Source organism: Ceratotherium simum, chromosome 26 (assembly GCF_057802395.1).
Source record: "Ceratotherium simum simum isolate JZ-2026a chromosome 26, ASM5780239v1, whole genome shotgun sequence".
Classification (NCBI taxonomy): Eukaryota; Metazoa; Chordata; class Mammalia; order Perissodactyla; family Rhinocerotidae; genus Ceratotherium; species Ceratotherium simum.
In genome coordinates, this window is record NC_141925.1 from 35343241 (window position 1) to 35359647 (window position 16407).

General features: G+C 48.4%; 1 protein-coding gene across 2 annotated transcripts in view; it reads left to right on the plus strand.

Annotated features, from left to right (window-relative positions):
* Positions 1 to 16407, plus strand: part of SDK1 (sidekick cell adhesion molecule 1) — a 917991-nt gene that overhangs the window by 882378 nt on the left and 19206 nt on the right. For both annotated transcript variants that reach the window (XM_087417496.1, XM_087417497.1), the window contains 3 exons: positions 1682 to 1843; positions 2539 to 2664; positions 13141 to 13305. In XM_087417496.1, coding sequence (XP_087273622.1) covers positions 1682 to 1843; positions 2539 to 2664; positions 13141 to 13305 — 453 coding nt within the window. The remainder of the gene's footprint in view (positions 1 to 1681; positions 1844 to 2538; positions 2665 to 13140; positions 13306 to 16407) is intronic.

A 16407-nucleotide genomic window follows, 5' to 3' on the forward strand; every position in this document is an offset into this window, starting at 1 on the left:
ATTGCACCCTGAGGCTTTGTAATACGGGGCATGGTTTAAAAACTGACTAGATAAATAAGATCCTGACATAGTTGAGATGGAGGAAGGCCAGCCTAGTTCTACCTCCTAGTGGGACAGAATTCAAAAAATCTGTACGTGGGTTTGTTTTTGCTCTGGGGAGAAAGAAGGCATTTTTTAACCAAAAAAGGGGCTGCTATCCAGAATGACTATATCCAACAGGACCCAGTCCATTTGCTGCTGATGGTCATTGTGTGTGCAAATTGTCATCCCTGAAGCCCCTTTCTCAGGCGATGCAAAGAGAGGGTCTGGCTCTCTGGGCAGAAATGGCCCTGTTTCTCTACAGAAAAGCTCAAATTTGGAGGTCACTCAAAAGCAGTCAAAATCACTCTGAAATAATGTGAAAGAGAATAATTTAGCTGAATAAATGTTTTATAAAAGGCATAATATGAAAACTGTGAATCAACTAGAAGGTATTTTGGAGACCTATAGGATAGAGAAATTTGCTTCAATGACTTTGAAAGATGGGTCCAATTTGTTGGGCTCTCCGGAGGTCAAGGCTACTCTAGGATTAAAGGTGCTGATAGCACCATACCACCCACTCTGAGGGCAGGCCAACCAATGGGTGCTGTCCTGGGAAGCCTGTTGGTTCTCTGTACATGGGAGGCAGTGGGGATGGACAGGTGGACCCAGGACGGCCGGCGCCATGTACCAGGTACAGCTCTTGTAAATGAGTTCTGCTGACTAAGAAGTCTTGGAAATGCCCCATCCTTACATCCGCCTCCAAGAGATACCTGATAGAAATGAAGACATTGAAAACTCTGAGAAATCCTGCATTCGCGAGTTTATGGAACTTTTTTTTTAAATGCATCATCTTCAAACTTACTTAACCAGAGAGGCCCGTTTTTCCTTCCAGGAAAGTCTACGTTTGTGTAGTTTTCAGTACATATCTTCCTCCCAAAATGTTAAATCTCTATTTTCTAATTATGCTTAATGCACTCAGCAACGCTTTGGCTTCGTTTACATATTTATGAGTGACACTTGGCTCTGTGTCATCATCGTTCTCTGAATCGAGGCATTGATATTTGTGACGACAAATTTTTCTTCATCCTCGCTTCAGGGTCCACAGATGAAATTGTCAAGAGTTGCTTGAGGCCTTTAGGCCACAGGTTGGCCAACCCAGTCAGGCTGGAGACCCCTCATGGGGGAAGCCCACCTTGTAACTAACATGAAGGTCTCCCTGTGTCTTGTTCCATGTTCTCCTCCCCCTGTGACTCAGTCAGGAAGCTCGAGGTCACCTGTGCAAGTTCAGAGCCAAGTGGGGAAGGGATCTTTTCCAGAATATCCTCAGGGAGCCCTGACCTGGAGACAGGGGGACCTCAGCCCCCCCACAGTGCCTGTTGGCTGGTGTTTCTCTTCCTCCTAAGGTGATTAGTGAGACAGTGGGCTGCCTCCCCCGTCGTGCTCTCTCCTTTGTCAGCACCCACTTATCAACCTGAGACTCTAATTACACTTATCTGTGCTGAAAATTGGCTATTATCACCACTTAAACTCCTCCTAATTATAAGAAATACTTCCTTCGCAGAGTGGGGGTGGTTCTCCTAGTTATGGCAGCGGGATAGACAGTGCTCAGTTGCTTGTCTAAACCGAGCCTGCTTCTTGCCTCTGCTCTTGATGGTTCTAGGGGTGAGTAAGGTGGTGACGGTGGACGTGAAAGGGAACTGGCAGCGCTGGCTAAAGGTGCGGGATCTCACAAAAGGAGTGACCTATTTCTTCCGTGTACAAGCGCGGACCATCACCTACGGGCCCGAGCTACAAGCGAATGTCACGGCCGGGCCAGCTGAGGGTAAGTGGACTTCGGCTGTCAGACAGCTCTGGTCAGTGGCGGCTGCAGCCTTCCCCTCGTGCTCTGTCATGTTAGCGGTTTGTCTACACTCTCCCTAAAGCAGTGCTGGCCGCGTCGGAGCTGGCCTAACCTTAAGGATATTTTGACATTGTGGATGTCTTCAAATCATGTACGAACATGGACTTCTACAGGTGGACTTGTTAAATATAGATTGAGCAAATTCTTAGGTGTTAAGCATATAAAGTTTTTATTTGTTTATGGAAAAAATTAAGAGAAAACAAGTGAATTCAATTTTTGAAATATTTGAAAATCAATATTTGAAATAGTGAAATTAAGGATATTTAAAAGTTTTCACATCATGGAGAGGAGCCATGTAGCTCCCATTTAACAAATGATTTTGGCCTTCGTGCAAATACTTGTTAAGGCGAGGGTGGCTGAATCAAGTTTTACAGAGGGCCCATGCTGTGCCGGGCACGGCACTGGGCACTTTGCCCGTGTCATCTCTTTCCATCTTCTGGGCAGCCCCATGAGGCCAGTGTCAGCTTTCTCATTTTTAAGATGAGAAAACTGTGACTGGGCAAGGCTAAGCCACCTGCCTGCAGAACTAGAAACCTCGACAGAGCCAGCCCCACCCTGCAGGATGAGGAATCCACTGAGGGCCCAAATCTACCCTCTCTTTTCTGCTTATCCCACAGGTTCCCCGGGTTCCCCTAGACATGTCTCGGTCACCAAATCCGCCTCTGAACTGACCCTGCAGTGGACGGAGGGAGATGCCGGCAAGACGCCGACCACGGGCTACGTCATAGAGGCCAGGCCCTCAGGTAAGGGTGGCGGCCCTCTGGGCAGAATCAGGCGCTGCCCAACAGTGGTGTCTCCGCGGAGTGAAGCCACGTTCCTAAGGGCCCAGTGTCAGAGCCCGTTGGTCTCCTTCTCTCTCAGCCTCTCCCTAATACGCTGAGACAGAGAGGGCAGTTTAGTTGAAAGGAGGGGTTCATTCCTCACTCTCCTCTCAGGGTTCATAGTCATGATGGGGCTGGCAACCCTGCAGGCATCAGATTCGTGCTGTTTTAGCCACATTACACTCACTTAGGCTAATTGTCATTCTCAGAAATGTGCACATGAGAACTTAGGGACGTGTAAAGACATTGTCAACTCCTCAGTAAGATCCAAGAGTGTTTTCAGGGACATTCATCTCAGGGTTCTGGATGTTTGCAACCTAGACAGAAAGAGTCATGCTCATCTCTGATCATTATGATTATTCTTTTTAATAGTGAAACCGATACAGCATCTGCTTCATCGTTGAGGCTTCTGAAAATGAGGTCTAAGATCCATTCTTGACCCTATCTGCCCTGAGGGGGTTTCCCCCCTTCCTTCCATTTAACTTTAATAACTAAAGATGGAGAATATTGGAAAATGAGTTTCTGATGGCTTGAGTGGATATTACTGCATAGAGCTAGCGGGTACCCCAAATGCAGAGAGCACTGAGCGTGTTCACTGTGACCTTCAGACGGCTGCATGGTTAATCAGGAATATCTGAGCGTGAAAATACACCATGTGCCAGAGATGTGTTCAGAAAGCGAATTGCCACACCCTGCCCGGCTGATGGACCACTGTGCTAAGAATCATTTTAGCCTAATATTTAAAGAAGCTGTTAGACCAAGAGGAAAAATCCCCAAAGTTACATACATCACTGTGTCAGAGACGTCCCCTCCTCCCTCACCAAATTGCTTTTGAAAGATTACTGGTTATAAGTAAGTGCCTTCTAGAAATTTCTAAGGGGAAACCTAGTACATAAGACCAAAAAAATTTTTATTTAAGGGTCACATGAAAAATTCTTTGGCTCAAGAACTCACACATTCAGCTTGCCAGCCTGAGGGATTCTGATAGTTTCTGCTGAGCAAGGCATTCAGCCTGTTCTGGAAATAGAGGGTCCCAGATCAGTGACGGGCCAGGGCTAGGCAGCGGCCTCTGTGGTCACTCAGATACCCCCATACCCCTGAAAGCAGATGGCCCCTAGAATAGCCAACCGGCTCTGTGCTGATGACGTTTGAGTCCAGAGCACTTGCAGAGATGGACAAGAGCTTGGAAGTGAAGGCCCTCACGAGATCTGGGCCCAAACTGGGGCTGTGGAGCTGCAGTGGCCTGAAGGAAACAACTCAACCAGTTTTCTCCCCAAACCGAGGGAGGGCATTTATTACAAAGGTTACTTTGCCACTCTTCAGGCCCACCAAGGGGCCCATGATAGAATTCAGGAGATCCATGAACTTCGATGGGAAAAAATACCCGTTTGTTTTCACTAGCCTCTCACTGAAATTGAGCATTTCCTTCACTTATAAATGTAGGTGGGTTAGTTTGCTAGTACTGCTGTAACCAAGTGCCACGGGCTGGGCGGCTTAAATAACAGAAATTTGTGGTGTCATGGTTTGGGAGGCTGGAAGTCCAGGACTGAGGTATTGGCGGGACTGGTTCCTTCTGAGGAACCCGTGAGGGAGAGTCTGCTGCAGGCCTCTCCCCTCACTTCTGGTATGTTCCTGGAAATCCTTGGCCCTTGGCTTGTAGAAGCAGCATCATCCTGATCTCTGCCTTCCTCTTCCCATGACCTTCTCTGTGTGTCTGTGTGTGTCCAAATTTCCCCTTTTTATGAGGACACCAGTCTTATTGGACTAGGGCCCACCCTGATGACCCCATCTTAACTAATTACATCTGCAATGACACTGTTTCCAAATCAGGTCGCGTTTTGAGATATTGGGGATTAGGCCTTGAACATAGGAATTTTGAAGGGACACAATTCAACCCATAGCAGTAGGTAAGAAACCACATAGGTAATGGCAGTCCTTGTGAAATTGTCAGCAGTAGAAATCACAGCTACTTTCATACCACGTTCCAGCTCTGGCAGACATTTCACAAGATCGTTTACACGCGTCATTACATAGACACCACAATCCTGTGTAGACTCCTGCTAGACCTTGCTATCCAAAGTTGCCCTGGGAAAAGGTGGTCACCTAAATCCAACTCTCTCCACCACATCTTCCAAAGAACCATGTAGCTGAGCAAGTGGTGCAAAGAAAACCCCACATGATCCACACCTTCAGCATAACTAGGAGGCAGACATTACTATGAACTTCCATTACCTCTAGGTAATTATAAGCGTTACCAATATAACTTTTCAATTTTCAATTTTATTTTATCCATCTAAAACCATTCTGAGACAGTGTCCTTCAGAGTCAACAGGTTACGAAAGGGGTCCACAGCACCAAGAAAAGATTAAGAAGCCTTTGCACTAGAGACTGACACATACAGGAGACTCTTGCCAAGCCATTTCCTTCTACCTGAAGGATAGAAGGAAATGGATAGATCTAGTCTCCCTGACTAGAGAGTTAAAAATCCCAGTAGAGGGGCTGGCCCGGTGGCATAGTGGTTAAGTACTTGTGCTCTGCTTCGGCGGCCCGGGGTTCACAGGTTCAGATCCCGGAGGCAGACCTACGCACCACTCGTAAAGCCATGCTGTGGTGGCATCCCATATACAAAATGGAGGAAGATGGGCACAGATGTTAGCTCAGAGCAAGTCTTCCTCACACACAAAAAAAATCCCAATAGATGTGGGGCTATGTGGGGGCCCCCAGAGGGATCCTTGGTGAGGGAAATGCTCTGTATCTGGACTGTGTCCGTATCACGGTGTGAGGTTGTGCTGTAGTTTTGCAAGATGATGCCATTGGAGGACACTGGATAAAGGACACATGGGTCCTGTAGTATTTTCTACAACTGCATAGGAATCTACAATTATCACAAAATAAAAAGTTGAGCTTAAAATTTTTAAAAATCACATGGTGGTCTCCTCACCCTGTTCAGTCAAGTGCACCAACATATCTTAGAAACAAGCATTCTCATGTCAGAGATCAGCCTGTGGGCAATGTAACATTTCACCAGCCAGACACCAGAGCATGGGCTGAGAATCTCAACACTAGCGAGCACGTTTCGGCACTTTCCGAGAAATGACAAGGTATTGATTCCCAGGCTTGCCTGGGGAGCCATTTAATTTCTCCTCAGGTTGTCATATGCTCATCCAAGAAGGAAACAGGATGCCTATGGTTAGAAGTGCAGCTTCGGGGAGTCTGCAAGGTGGTGTGAATAAGAACTAATTTGGATGTGGGCTTGGGTCTCACACTGAGCCCCACAGCTAGAGGGCCTTGCCCAAACAGAAGCCTTCTGAATTCAGCTGGAGGTCTGAACTCAGCAGGGTTGGGACCAGAATGTGGAAAGTGACCCACAGGGGACGAAGACACTACAACAAACTGACCTGGAAGACGCTGTCTTTTCCAATTAGCGCTAAAGATTCTGCACTTCCGTTTTGTTATTCAACGTTCAAAAGCAGGTTGCCAAAGATTTCCCTTTCGGATTGTTGGCTGAACCAAAGCAGGCTGCTGGACTCGCTGTCTTGCCGTTGAAAGTTGAGAAAGACGCCCCCTCCCTCTGTGACCGAGGCCCGCAGCACTCAGAGTCAAATGAAACGCTTTTGTGGGTTGTCAATATTTAAGCACCTTGCCGGTACCTCGGGGCTTTGGATCTCAGCTGTCATCTATTACAGGCCTCATTACACAAGACATTAAATGCTGCATCATCTCATTTTCCCCACCAAAGCTCCCTGGCAAGACTTTCTCCAGGCAGAGGAGTGGTTTTCTGGAAGGAGCTTGGTATGTATATATGGGCCCTGTTTTTCATTACAAGGGGGCCACCCAGCCACACTAGGATCCCTCATGGCTGGGTGTCTGGGAAGACTGAGCCACTTTGTGTTGAGTGGCCCCTGGGGCCCCAGGCTGTCTGCTCGGCCTGGTGTCTTCCCATGCGGCCAAATGTCTGTCTTGCTCCTGGGGGGCAAGAAGCTCCTTGATGGCTGGTGCCGAGAGGGTGGCCAGCAGGCCGGGCAGCCCAGGCAGATGGCAGTCAGATTCACGCTCTCCTGCATCCTCATTTTAACCCCTGCAAATTCTGCTGAATAGCCCCATTGCTGCCCTAATGTGGAGACACGACAGGGAACTGAACAACAGCTAATGAAATTAGCCTCGGGCTAGAACACAGACTCCCTCGTTCCTGGAGAAGGGTGGTCAGTGAGTGCGGGCCCAAGGACGTCGCGTCCGACTCCACGGGACAGCCTTGCCAAAGACGCATCTCTCTGGTTGTGCGTACGTTTCCTCGGAAGCAGTGTTGCGAAGCTCCCTGGAAGGCAGTGGAAACTATGCAGTGGGCATATGCAGATGATTTATTTACACAAATTATCCCGAGGCATTTTACTGTGTAGATCACGAAACCTAATTTACATATTTACACAATAGACTGGAATGGCACTAAAGGAACTATAAATATATTTTTCTCTCCAAAGCAGCCATGAAATGCATATTTAGGATGTACCCAAGGCGGGCAGACGTTGTCTTGCTTTTTTTACAAATAGTGTCTTGAGCCCAGAGATGCGAGCTGGTTCACTGGAGGCCAGGCCCCCTGTCTCTGATTGGGATGCTCCCTGTCTGGTTTTACTCTCCTGGGAGCCTCCCAATTCCCTCCCCATTCATTTGGTTCATTTTCGGTCTTTGGCCATGGGATTTTTCAATTGAACGAAGAAGAAAATCAGTATTTTTCTGAAGGTTTAAAATCCGTGGAAGTTCCCAAGTCAGCAAATTCAGCAAGAGAGCTATAACTGCAGTTCTGACCCGAGCCGCTGGCCTTTTCTTCACTCCTCGTCTGTCTCATAACCACATTTGTTGACAGCCTGTCAGCCTTTGTATCCCCTGTCTTTCTGGGGTTGGTCTCCATCACAGGCCGTCCTTTGCATTTAGACATTCGTCTCATTTTGTCTCCTGTCTTAAAAAAAGATCAGAGAAAAGGTAATTTTTTATTGTCAGATATATTTAGCCTCGTGGTTAAGCCCCACCTGTTTCAGTTAAATTTCTAACCCACACTGACCATTTATACAAAGAGAAATGGCAGTGTTTAAGAAATAAACAACTGACAGGCTTCCATTTGCTCGGAGCCGCAGGCTGACAGTCACGTTGTTGGTTGTGTGAGTTAGTGGAACCAGAAATCTCAGGCCATGAATGACAGTTTCATTTAGCATGGAGACCCTGTTTAATTGTCCATGAAATCAAACTTCTGTATTGGCGTGGCATCTGCCCTGGTACCTGCAGCACTCCGCTCAGTTCGGGACGTTCGAGGGATAAATTGAGCGACGAACCCTTGAATGTGCCTGAGCTGGGCTCCATCTCAATTCAGAAGAAAGGTGTTCACATTTCCAGGTTTATTAGGACATTGTCTAGGAACAGATGTGCCTCCTACCTTCGGGGCAGGGGAGATGTTGGCGCTGAACGATAACAGCTGATTCATTCTGTTCACTAGAAACAAGTAAGGTCTGGGGTACCAAAACCTGTTAGACTGGAGATTTCTGTCTTCGGCGATCTTCCCTTTTGGCCACTTCCCTTTTTTTAGTTGACAAATAATGCGATGAAGGCAGCAAAGACAAAGAGTTTAAGTTCTTTAAAGAAAAACCAACCAGTGGGGGAGCCCTTCTTGTGCCTGTGGATCCTCACTCACCTCTCCTTCCGAGGCTGACAGGGTTTTAGGTGTGTGATCAGAGTGTGATTTATTGAGGAATATTTGCAGTATTTCTCAGTGGTTTCCCCGCCTTCTTGCCTTGAGGTAGCATTTTCCCCGACAGTGTTTCCGTTAACAGCAAGAGTCCAGGAAGGTGTTCTCTCAGGTGTCCAAGAAGGGGGATAGGCCCAGCAGATACGTGTGATTTGGCCTCACTCCACCGCCATGGACCCCGTCCCACAGCAGCCTGAAGGTCGACATTACTCCCCAGGAGGTTCAAAGCCTTGGACCCAGCAGGGGACACAGTGCCAGGCATCAGCCATCCAGGGATGTGGCTTTGGAAGGCATCACAGCAGTTCTCTTCCGGCCAGTCATGCGTTTTCCCTGGGGGGTAACATAGGTGCTCCCTAAGTGGGGAAGGAAAGCCCATCCGCGGTCTCCAGAGCATCCTGGCGGAGATGAGCTCACCTGGGGTCGAGAGCTGGCTGAATCGGATCCCCAGAACTGCCTTTTAAAAAATACAAGGGCTGCTCTCCTCTCAAGTGTTGATTGAGATGGAAATCCATGCACTGGGGATTATCCTGGTGCATGGAAAATCAGTTGCACAAATCTCATTATGGCTAATAGTTTTGTAATGTTATTTTTCCCTCTAATTTGTAGAGATACTTTTCTCCATCATTGATTTATTGAGATATTTAGCAGCATAATACAAATGAGAAAAACAATCCACGGTGGAGAAACAGTGGACGCTTTCACAGCTGCCAGGTTTTTCTTACCCACTCATGATCGTGGTGTAAGTATTAGTGTGGATAAATCGCCCAGTGAATTATAAGTGGAGTCTAAAATGCTGAATATGCTAATTTTGGAAAGGAAGAATTAAGCAGAATAAAAATGTGAACATTCTCTTCTGTTAATTCAGAAGAAAATTCTGTTGGTATGACTCCCCCTGCCAACATTTTTCAATGTAAATAGATTGCTAAATAAATCGTTCTGTGTTGAGATTCTGTATCAATATTTTAAAATGCTTTTATGAAAAATGCACACAATTCCTAGAGCTATGACAGAGTGCTTAAAATAAAATGTAGCCTTTAGGTGACAGTAGAGGAAGGGGAAATAACTTTTTTTCTTCTGCAGGAGGAAAGCATTACAGAACCATTAATGCAGAACACATTCGGAGAACCTACTCAGAACGGTCTGAGAATACCTTTGACACTCTCAGTCTCTAAATTTCAGTGGTGTTAAGCAACATCCAGTTTTAAAGAGTCTGTGTTTCTTTTCCTTTAGCCTCTTTTACAGCATAAAATTGTCTATCTTTTTAGAGGAAAAACACTGCACAACTCATTCAGCATTTAAAGCCCTTAGAGCAGTGACTTGCTCATAGTAAGTGCGAAATAAAATGGTGGTGGTTAATATTTCCTGAAAGCCTGCTTGTGCTAAGCCCTGCAAGAGGCTATGGGATACAAAGATGTGTGGATGGATGGATGGATGGATGGATGGATGGATGGATGGATGCAAGGAAGTGTGAGTGGGTGGGTAGGTGGAAGAATGGATGGATGGAAGGATGGATGGATGGAAGGAAGGAAGTGTGGGTGGGTGAGTGGGTGGGTGGATGGATGGAAGGATGGAAGGAAGGAAGTGTGGGTGGGTGGATGGATGGATGGGTGGGTGGGTAGGTGTATTGATGGATGGATGCGTGGATGGATGGATGGGTGGATGGATGGATGGGTGGATGGGTGGATGGATGAGTGGGTGGATGGAAGAAAGGAAGTGTGGGTGGGTAGAAGAATGGATGAATGGAAGGATGGATGGATGGAAGGATAGATAGATCATGTTGTCAGATATTTATTGAACTCTTGAAAACTTTGAGGGCCCAGTGGTGCAGACAGACAGGTAAATGTGAAGAAGTGCTCTGGAAGCCGATTGGCAGAAGCAACCATCTCTTCCTGGAGTGTAGGAGTGGGGTCAACATTGGCCTCAAAAGAGGAATCTGATAGGGTGAAAGGACCTTGTTGATTTTCCTCCATCCCCTGCCCATAGACTATAAATAGCTCATCAAGAACAGAAATCTCATCTGATTCCCTGAGGGGTGGAACAGGGCCTGACCAAAGCCTGAGCACTTCAGTATCTGTGGAACGAATGCCTGGATGAACAAGGGACGGGGGAGGTCTGGGCTCCCAAGGCAGAGGGAGCAGCCTATGCAGAGAAAATGTGGGCTCTCTGTGCCCATTATTCGCTGATTGTTCTTATGCAAAACCGGAATATAAATCACAAACAACAGTCATTCCATGTGCAAACCTCAATATTTTAGGAGGGGGATAAAAGGCTTAAACTATGGATTGCCATTCTGACATTATTGGTGGTAATGGGTATGTTGGTGAGAAATGAGTTTAAACATGAATATTTAGAAATAAGTAAACATTGTACTACTTTTCTGCTTGTACAGAGATTTGTACCTTGAAAATCTCATTCCCATCTATTCCTTCGTTAGCCTGTGACTATAAGGACTTAATCGGTACAAACTCTAAATCCTATGCAAATATAGACTTATACACTAGCAATTTTCTTTCTGTTTACCGTTGGGCTAATCCACTTGAGCATAGCTGGGGTTTCGAGGTGTGTGAGGAGGTTGGTTTCCAGGTAATCCTTAGCTCCCCAGAAAGCTGTCAGCACATGTGCGTGCATATTTGATGTGCTCTGCCTCTCCAGATCTGCTCTTTTTAAAAGATCACATACCTGTGCCTATAAAAGAATTTATAATTCGTGAAGGATCACGGCTTCGAATGAACATTTTGGACTCTGAGCCCACTTCTTACCAAACCACCTCGTTAGACATTGGATTTATATTTTATTTTACAAACTCATGGAGTGTGGTGCTTACTATGTGTGAGGCATTGTTCTCATCACTTTATAAATATTAACTTGTTTAATCCTTGAAGTAAACCTATGATGTGGATGCCTTTGTTGTCACCATTCTACAGATGAGGCGCAGAGATGTAAAGTACTCTGCCTGAGGTCACACAGCTAACGTGTGGTGGAAACAGGCTTTGCACAAGGCTATCTAGCTCCAGACTCTGACCTTTTAGCCATGATGCTATGCTGTCTGAGTTTTTTGATGAAAGATATCCCTGATCACATTTCCTTTGCCCTGTTGGTAGATGCCTCAGAACCAAATCCGTTTGCTTCTTCCATTCTCTCTACATCCCAATTTTCTGGCTTTAATCTCAATTTTAATAATGTTTTCCTATATGTCAGGGTTTAAATAAACTTGATATGTATGCTTTATTGTGTAAAATATACACAATGTAAAATTTACCATTTAACCATTTTTAAGTGTACATTTCAGGGGCATTAAGTACATTCACATTGTACAACAATCATCACCATCCATCTCCAGAACTTGTTCATCTTCCCAAACTGAAACTCTGTCCTCATTAAACGCTAACTCCCCATCTCCCTCCCCCAGCCCTTGGAAACACCCATTCTGCTTTCTGTCTTTATGAACTTGAGTACTCCAGTGACCTCATATAAGTGGAATCATACAGTAATTTGTGTGTGTGTGACTGGCTTATTTTACTGAGCACAATGTCCTCAAGGTTCATCCATGTTGGAGCATGTGTCACAATTCCCTTCCTTTGTAAGGCTGGGTAATATTCCATTGTATGGATGGTCCACATCTTGTTTATCCATTCATCTGTCGATGGACACTTGGGCTGCCTCCACCTTTTGGTTATTGTGACTAGTGCTCTATGAACAGGAGTGTGCAAACATCTGTTCAAAGTTCAATACATCTTTTAATTTACATTTGTGTTTGTTGTCCCTGGACACAGATTAAAAAACTAACTGGTCTTAGGACAGGTTTGTTGCTGCAGCGCCTCCAAAGGACGCTCAAACTCGAGGGCGGCACTTTGTGCGTTTGGTTGGGGAGGTTAAGGCAGAATCCCCGGGTGGGGAGCCAGGCGCTGCAGGGTTGTCCTGGAGCACATGCAGATCCCACGACTCCCAGCACCTCCAGGCCAGCTGCCGCCCAGCGCCTTTCCTGCAGATGCAAGCATACGTGTTGTAGGTTATTTAAAGTTGTTTTGGGAGCACTGCAGCTACCGCTCTGGGCTCTCTGGGGAAGGCAACAGCATCACAGCAGAGCTGGCAGCTGGTTGGTAAACGAAGCTGTTGTTTAAAGTTTTTGCTCTGGCCTGTCGGCTGGGTTGTCGTTTCCAGTTAGAATGCAGGTGGGACGAAGACCTCAGAATGGTGGCTGGCGTGCACAGGGACCAGCTGGTGACCGGTGGGTGGCGGGTGGCGTTGTTAGTGCATCAGGGAGCAGGATCATAGGGTTAGTGACGGGTGCACACAGCAGGCAGGGACAGCAGCCAGCCAGAAGGGAGCCAGAAATCCTAAACCAAAGATGAGATCCAGTCCCAAACCAGAGGCGAGGGCCTGGAATCCCATGGGAGTGTGATAGGAGCAAGGAGAATGTTCAGGAAAATGCCACTGCCAGGCTTGCAGCCTTAGCAGAGTCTGTTCATTAGGGAAAGGACTCGCCTCTCTCCCACGCCCCCAACCTTGTGCAACTCACCCCAGGCTCTGACACTTCTTCACAGGCCCTGGGTGAGGGGAGCTGCCAGCTGACTGCGGGGCCGTTGCGCGTCCGAGCGCAGGGGGCTTGGTTTGGGGGATGCGCAGCCCTAACCTCTACTCCCGCTCACTCGCTCCTCTTGCAGATGAAGGCCTATGGGACATGTTTGTGAAGGACATTCCCCGGAGCGCCACATCCTACACCGTCAGCCTGGATAGGCTCAGGCAAGGAGTGACTTACGAGTTCCGGGTGGTGGCCGTGAACCAGGTGGGCTATGGGGAGCCCAGCAGACCCTCCACAGCCATATCAGGTAGGGACCCCTTCCCGGAAATCTTGGGGTGAAGCTGTTTCTTCTGAGGGAAGTGAGGATGACATAGAACCATCGTGAAAAGAAAGAGGACAGCCCCTGCTTCTCTCAGACTCTCCAACAGTCGGAGGCCTGCCCAGGGGACAGGTGCTGGGAGAATGGTGTGCTCCCTGGACATCCTCCAGGCCCGGAGCCACGATAGCAACAGCATCAGCAGCAAGGCCTCCCACAGGCTCCATGTTTGAGAAGACTTTCCTTACCACACTGTACCCAAGCAATTCTGAATTTGTGTCTTCCTTTCTCCTTAATCAGAGACATATGCAGGACTCAGAGCAGTCAGCTTGAGCCGAGCAGTGTTCCCCCTGGGGTGAAGGCACTCCCGAGCCTGGTGGAGCCCCGAGACCCTCCTGTTAGCTGGTGCACCCTTACCGTGGAGCCATGTGCGATTTTTGAAATGCAAGAATTGCCCCCAGCAGCCATGGGGAGTGTGTTAGCACTTGACAAAGTAGTGTCTGATCAGGGCTTCCCTGAGAGACGACTGTCGCCTGTAGATGAGATTGGAGGTGGAGGCGTCTGTCCTCACCAGCGACAATGTGTAAAGAGGTGTAACAGATGGGAGAGAAAGTGACCACCTGGGAATCAGGAAGGGCTTCTTGGAGGAGGGAGCATGGGCCTGGGTCTTGAAGGGTGCACAGGGACGTGGCCACAGGGGAAGGGAGATCCTGGACAAGCAGAGGGAGCAGCCGAGACAAAGTCTTGGTCAAGATGAGGCCAGTGGGACGAGCAGGTGGTCGCGTGGCCCAGACTCTCTCCTGGGGACGCCGGGTGCCTGTGAGAAGCGGTCTCCACCCTGGCTGCACCTTAGGATCACTCAGAAAACACCCACTCTGGGGCCCATCCCAGGACAGTGATTACATAGCCTGGGCCAGGGGTCTGGGCATTATTATTTTTCAACTTCGCAGTGATTCTTCTGTGCAGCCACAGTTGCAAGCCAGGGCTCTAGAGGAGTTTAAGTGAGGGGTGGGCTGCAGGATGACAGCCTGAAGGTGTTTGGGAAAAGGGAGCTGGCAGCAGAGAGCAGGACAGAGAGAAGTCTAGGAGCCTGCAGGCAGAGTCTGGGCCAGAAACCAGGAGAGGCTGCCTTACAAGCAAGAAAAACACGTTTCACTTCCCGTGCATTTAGATTTGTTTAAGCTCCTGACTGCTCTTGTTTAAACTGAAAACGTCCTTCATCTCCGCTTTCCCACGAGTTTGCGGCGAGCTCGAGCCCCGAACCTCCTGGTTGAGGATGCACGTGAATTCCAGGCTCACTCAGTGAGACGTGCTTCGAGAAAGAGAAGCAGGGCACCACTCGCTTATTTAATAATATTTAGAAAAAATCAAAATGTTCTCATTTCCTTCATTTTTATTATAACAATTTTAAACATTCCCCAAAGTAGAGAGAATAGAATAAGGAACCCCTGGCACCTATCACCCCAGTTCAGCAATTCAGGATTTGCCTCACTTGGTTCATCCGTGAGAAATCGACGTAAAGCAATTCCAAGTGCACAGAGCTTTTAATTCCACACTCATGTGGCCGGTGGCAAAGGCTGCTTCCTGCACAAGAACACGCTCCCGCACTTCCCGTTCCTGGGGCCTTGTGGCTTGAACGTTTCTCTGAAACCCGCTGCGTCCCCATGCTGGCCTCGGCTGCCAGCCGGACTGCGATCAGCTTCTCTCACCCTTCAGAGAAGCCAACAGGCCTCACCCACTGGCTCTGCCTCGGGACCCGGCTGTGCAGATCTGGGGGGTCCTGCCCTGGGGGGAGAATCCTGCAGGACAGCGAGGCCCTTCTTTCCCAGGCCTACTCTTGGCCACTTCCCGGTGCTCAGGTTGAGATTGGTTGCCTTGTTGGATGGAGTACTTAATGTACAGCCTGAAAACCAGTGCTGTTATCTCCTAAGAAACCCTATGGTGTTACATCATCCAATGCAAACCCCCCACCTTATTCCTAGCGTGCACGCCTTCATCCATCCAGTGAGGTATGTAACATGAGGCAGATGCGTTGTTGGTGGCTTTTGGCAGCTGGGAGGCAGACCTTGGGTTTCCCCTGTGACAGACTTCCTTCCTGCTCCATCCTGGGCGTCCGATGCCTCGGAACCAGCTCCTCTGCAGGGGCACGTGGAAGGCACTGAGTGGGACCCCAAGGCCATCCGGCACCTACCAAAAACAGTTCCCATTTTTCAGTTCTTAGTAAACAGAATAAAACATGAGGAAGAAGAGTATCCTTCTTCAAAGCAACTTTTAAATGAAACCTTTTATATTCATTTCTCAAAAAACACATCTAAAGATGGGGCCCGTTGTTCTGCTCAGTTTCACTGGAGGCATGAAATAAATAAAACACAGCCCCAGCCTTTGGGAGGGCCCTGATCTAGTGAGGAGGCCAACAGGTGGACAGGCAAACACATGCAGTGAGTGCATGAAACGAGAGGTTTCTGTGCAGGTGTGGACAGGATGACACAGTGCTCGGCATGAGTGGGAGACAGGGCATGGGGCCCCAGGGGCTCAGGCTGTACCCCGTAGCTAGCAGGGAGCCACTGAAGGCTTCCAGGAAGGGACGGCTTGTCTCCTTCTGAGAAAGAGCTCTCCAGTGGCAACGTAAAGAATGGACTTGAGCAAGACAGGAAGAGGGGAAACAGTTGGGAAGTGATTGCAGTGACGGGCGAGAGGTGGCGAGGGCCCCAGGCGGTGGCAGTGGTGACAGAGAGGGCGAGGGTACTCGGGGGCTGTCTGGGAGGGAAGCCTCAGCGCTCAGAGAGGAGGAAGTCCGGGCGCTTTTGTTCCTTCCTCCCTTTAACCCGGACAACATTTGTAAGCAGGTGAAATTAGGAGAATGTGAGTAAGCGTGAGGGGCAGTTTTGATGGACAAGGTCAGGGCCAGCTCCAGGGTAGGGAAGGCTCCGGGGCGGGGGGCAGTGTGGGGACAGAGGAGCCCTGAGCCTGATTCCCACAGAGAAGGTGGGAAACTGCTACCGCTTGATTCCCAAACCCGAGCCTTGTCTCGGGGAGACTGGTCCATCAGCCCGCGACAACCCAGACCAGGTGGTGGTTCCGTCTTCCCTGTGA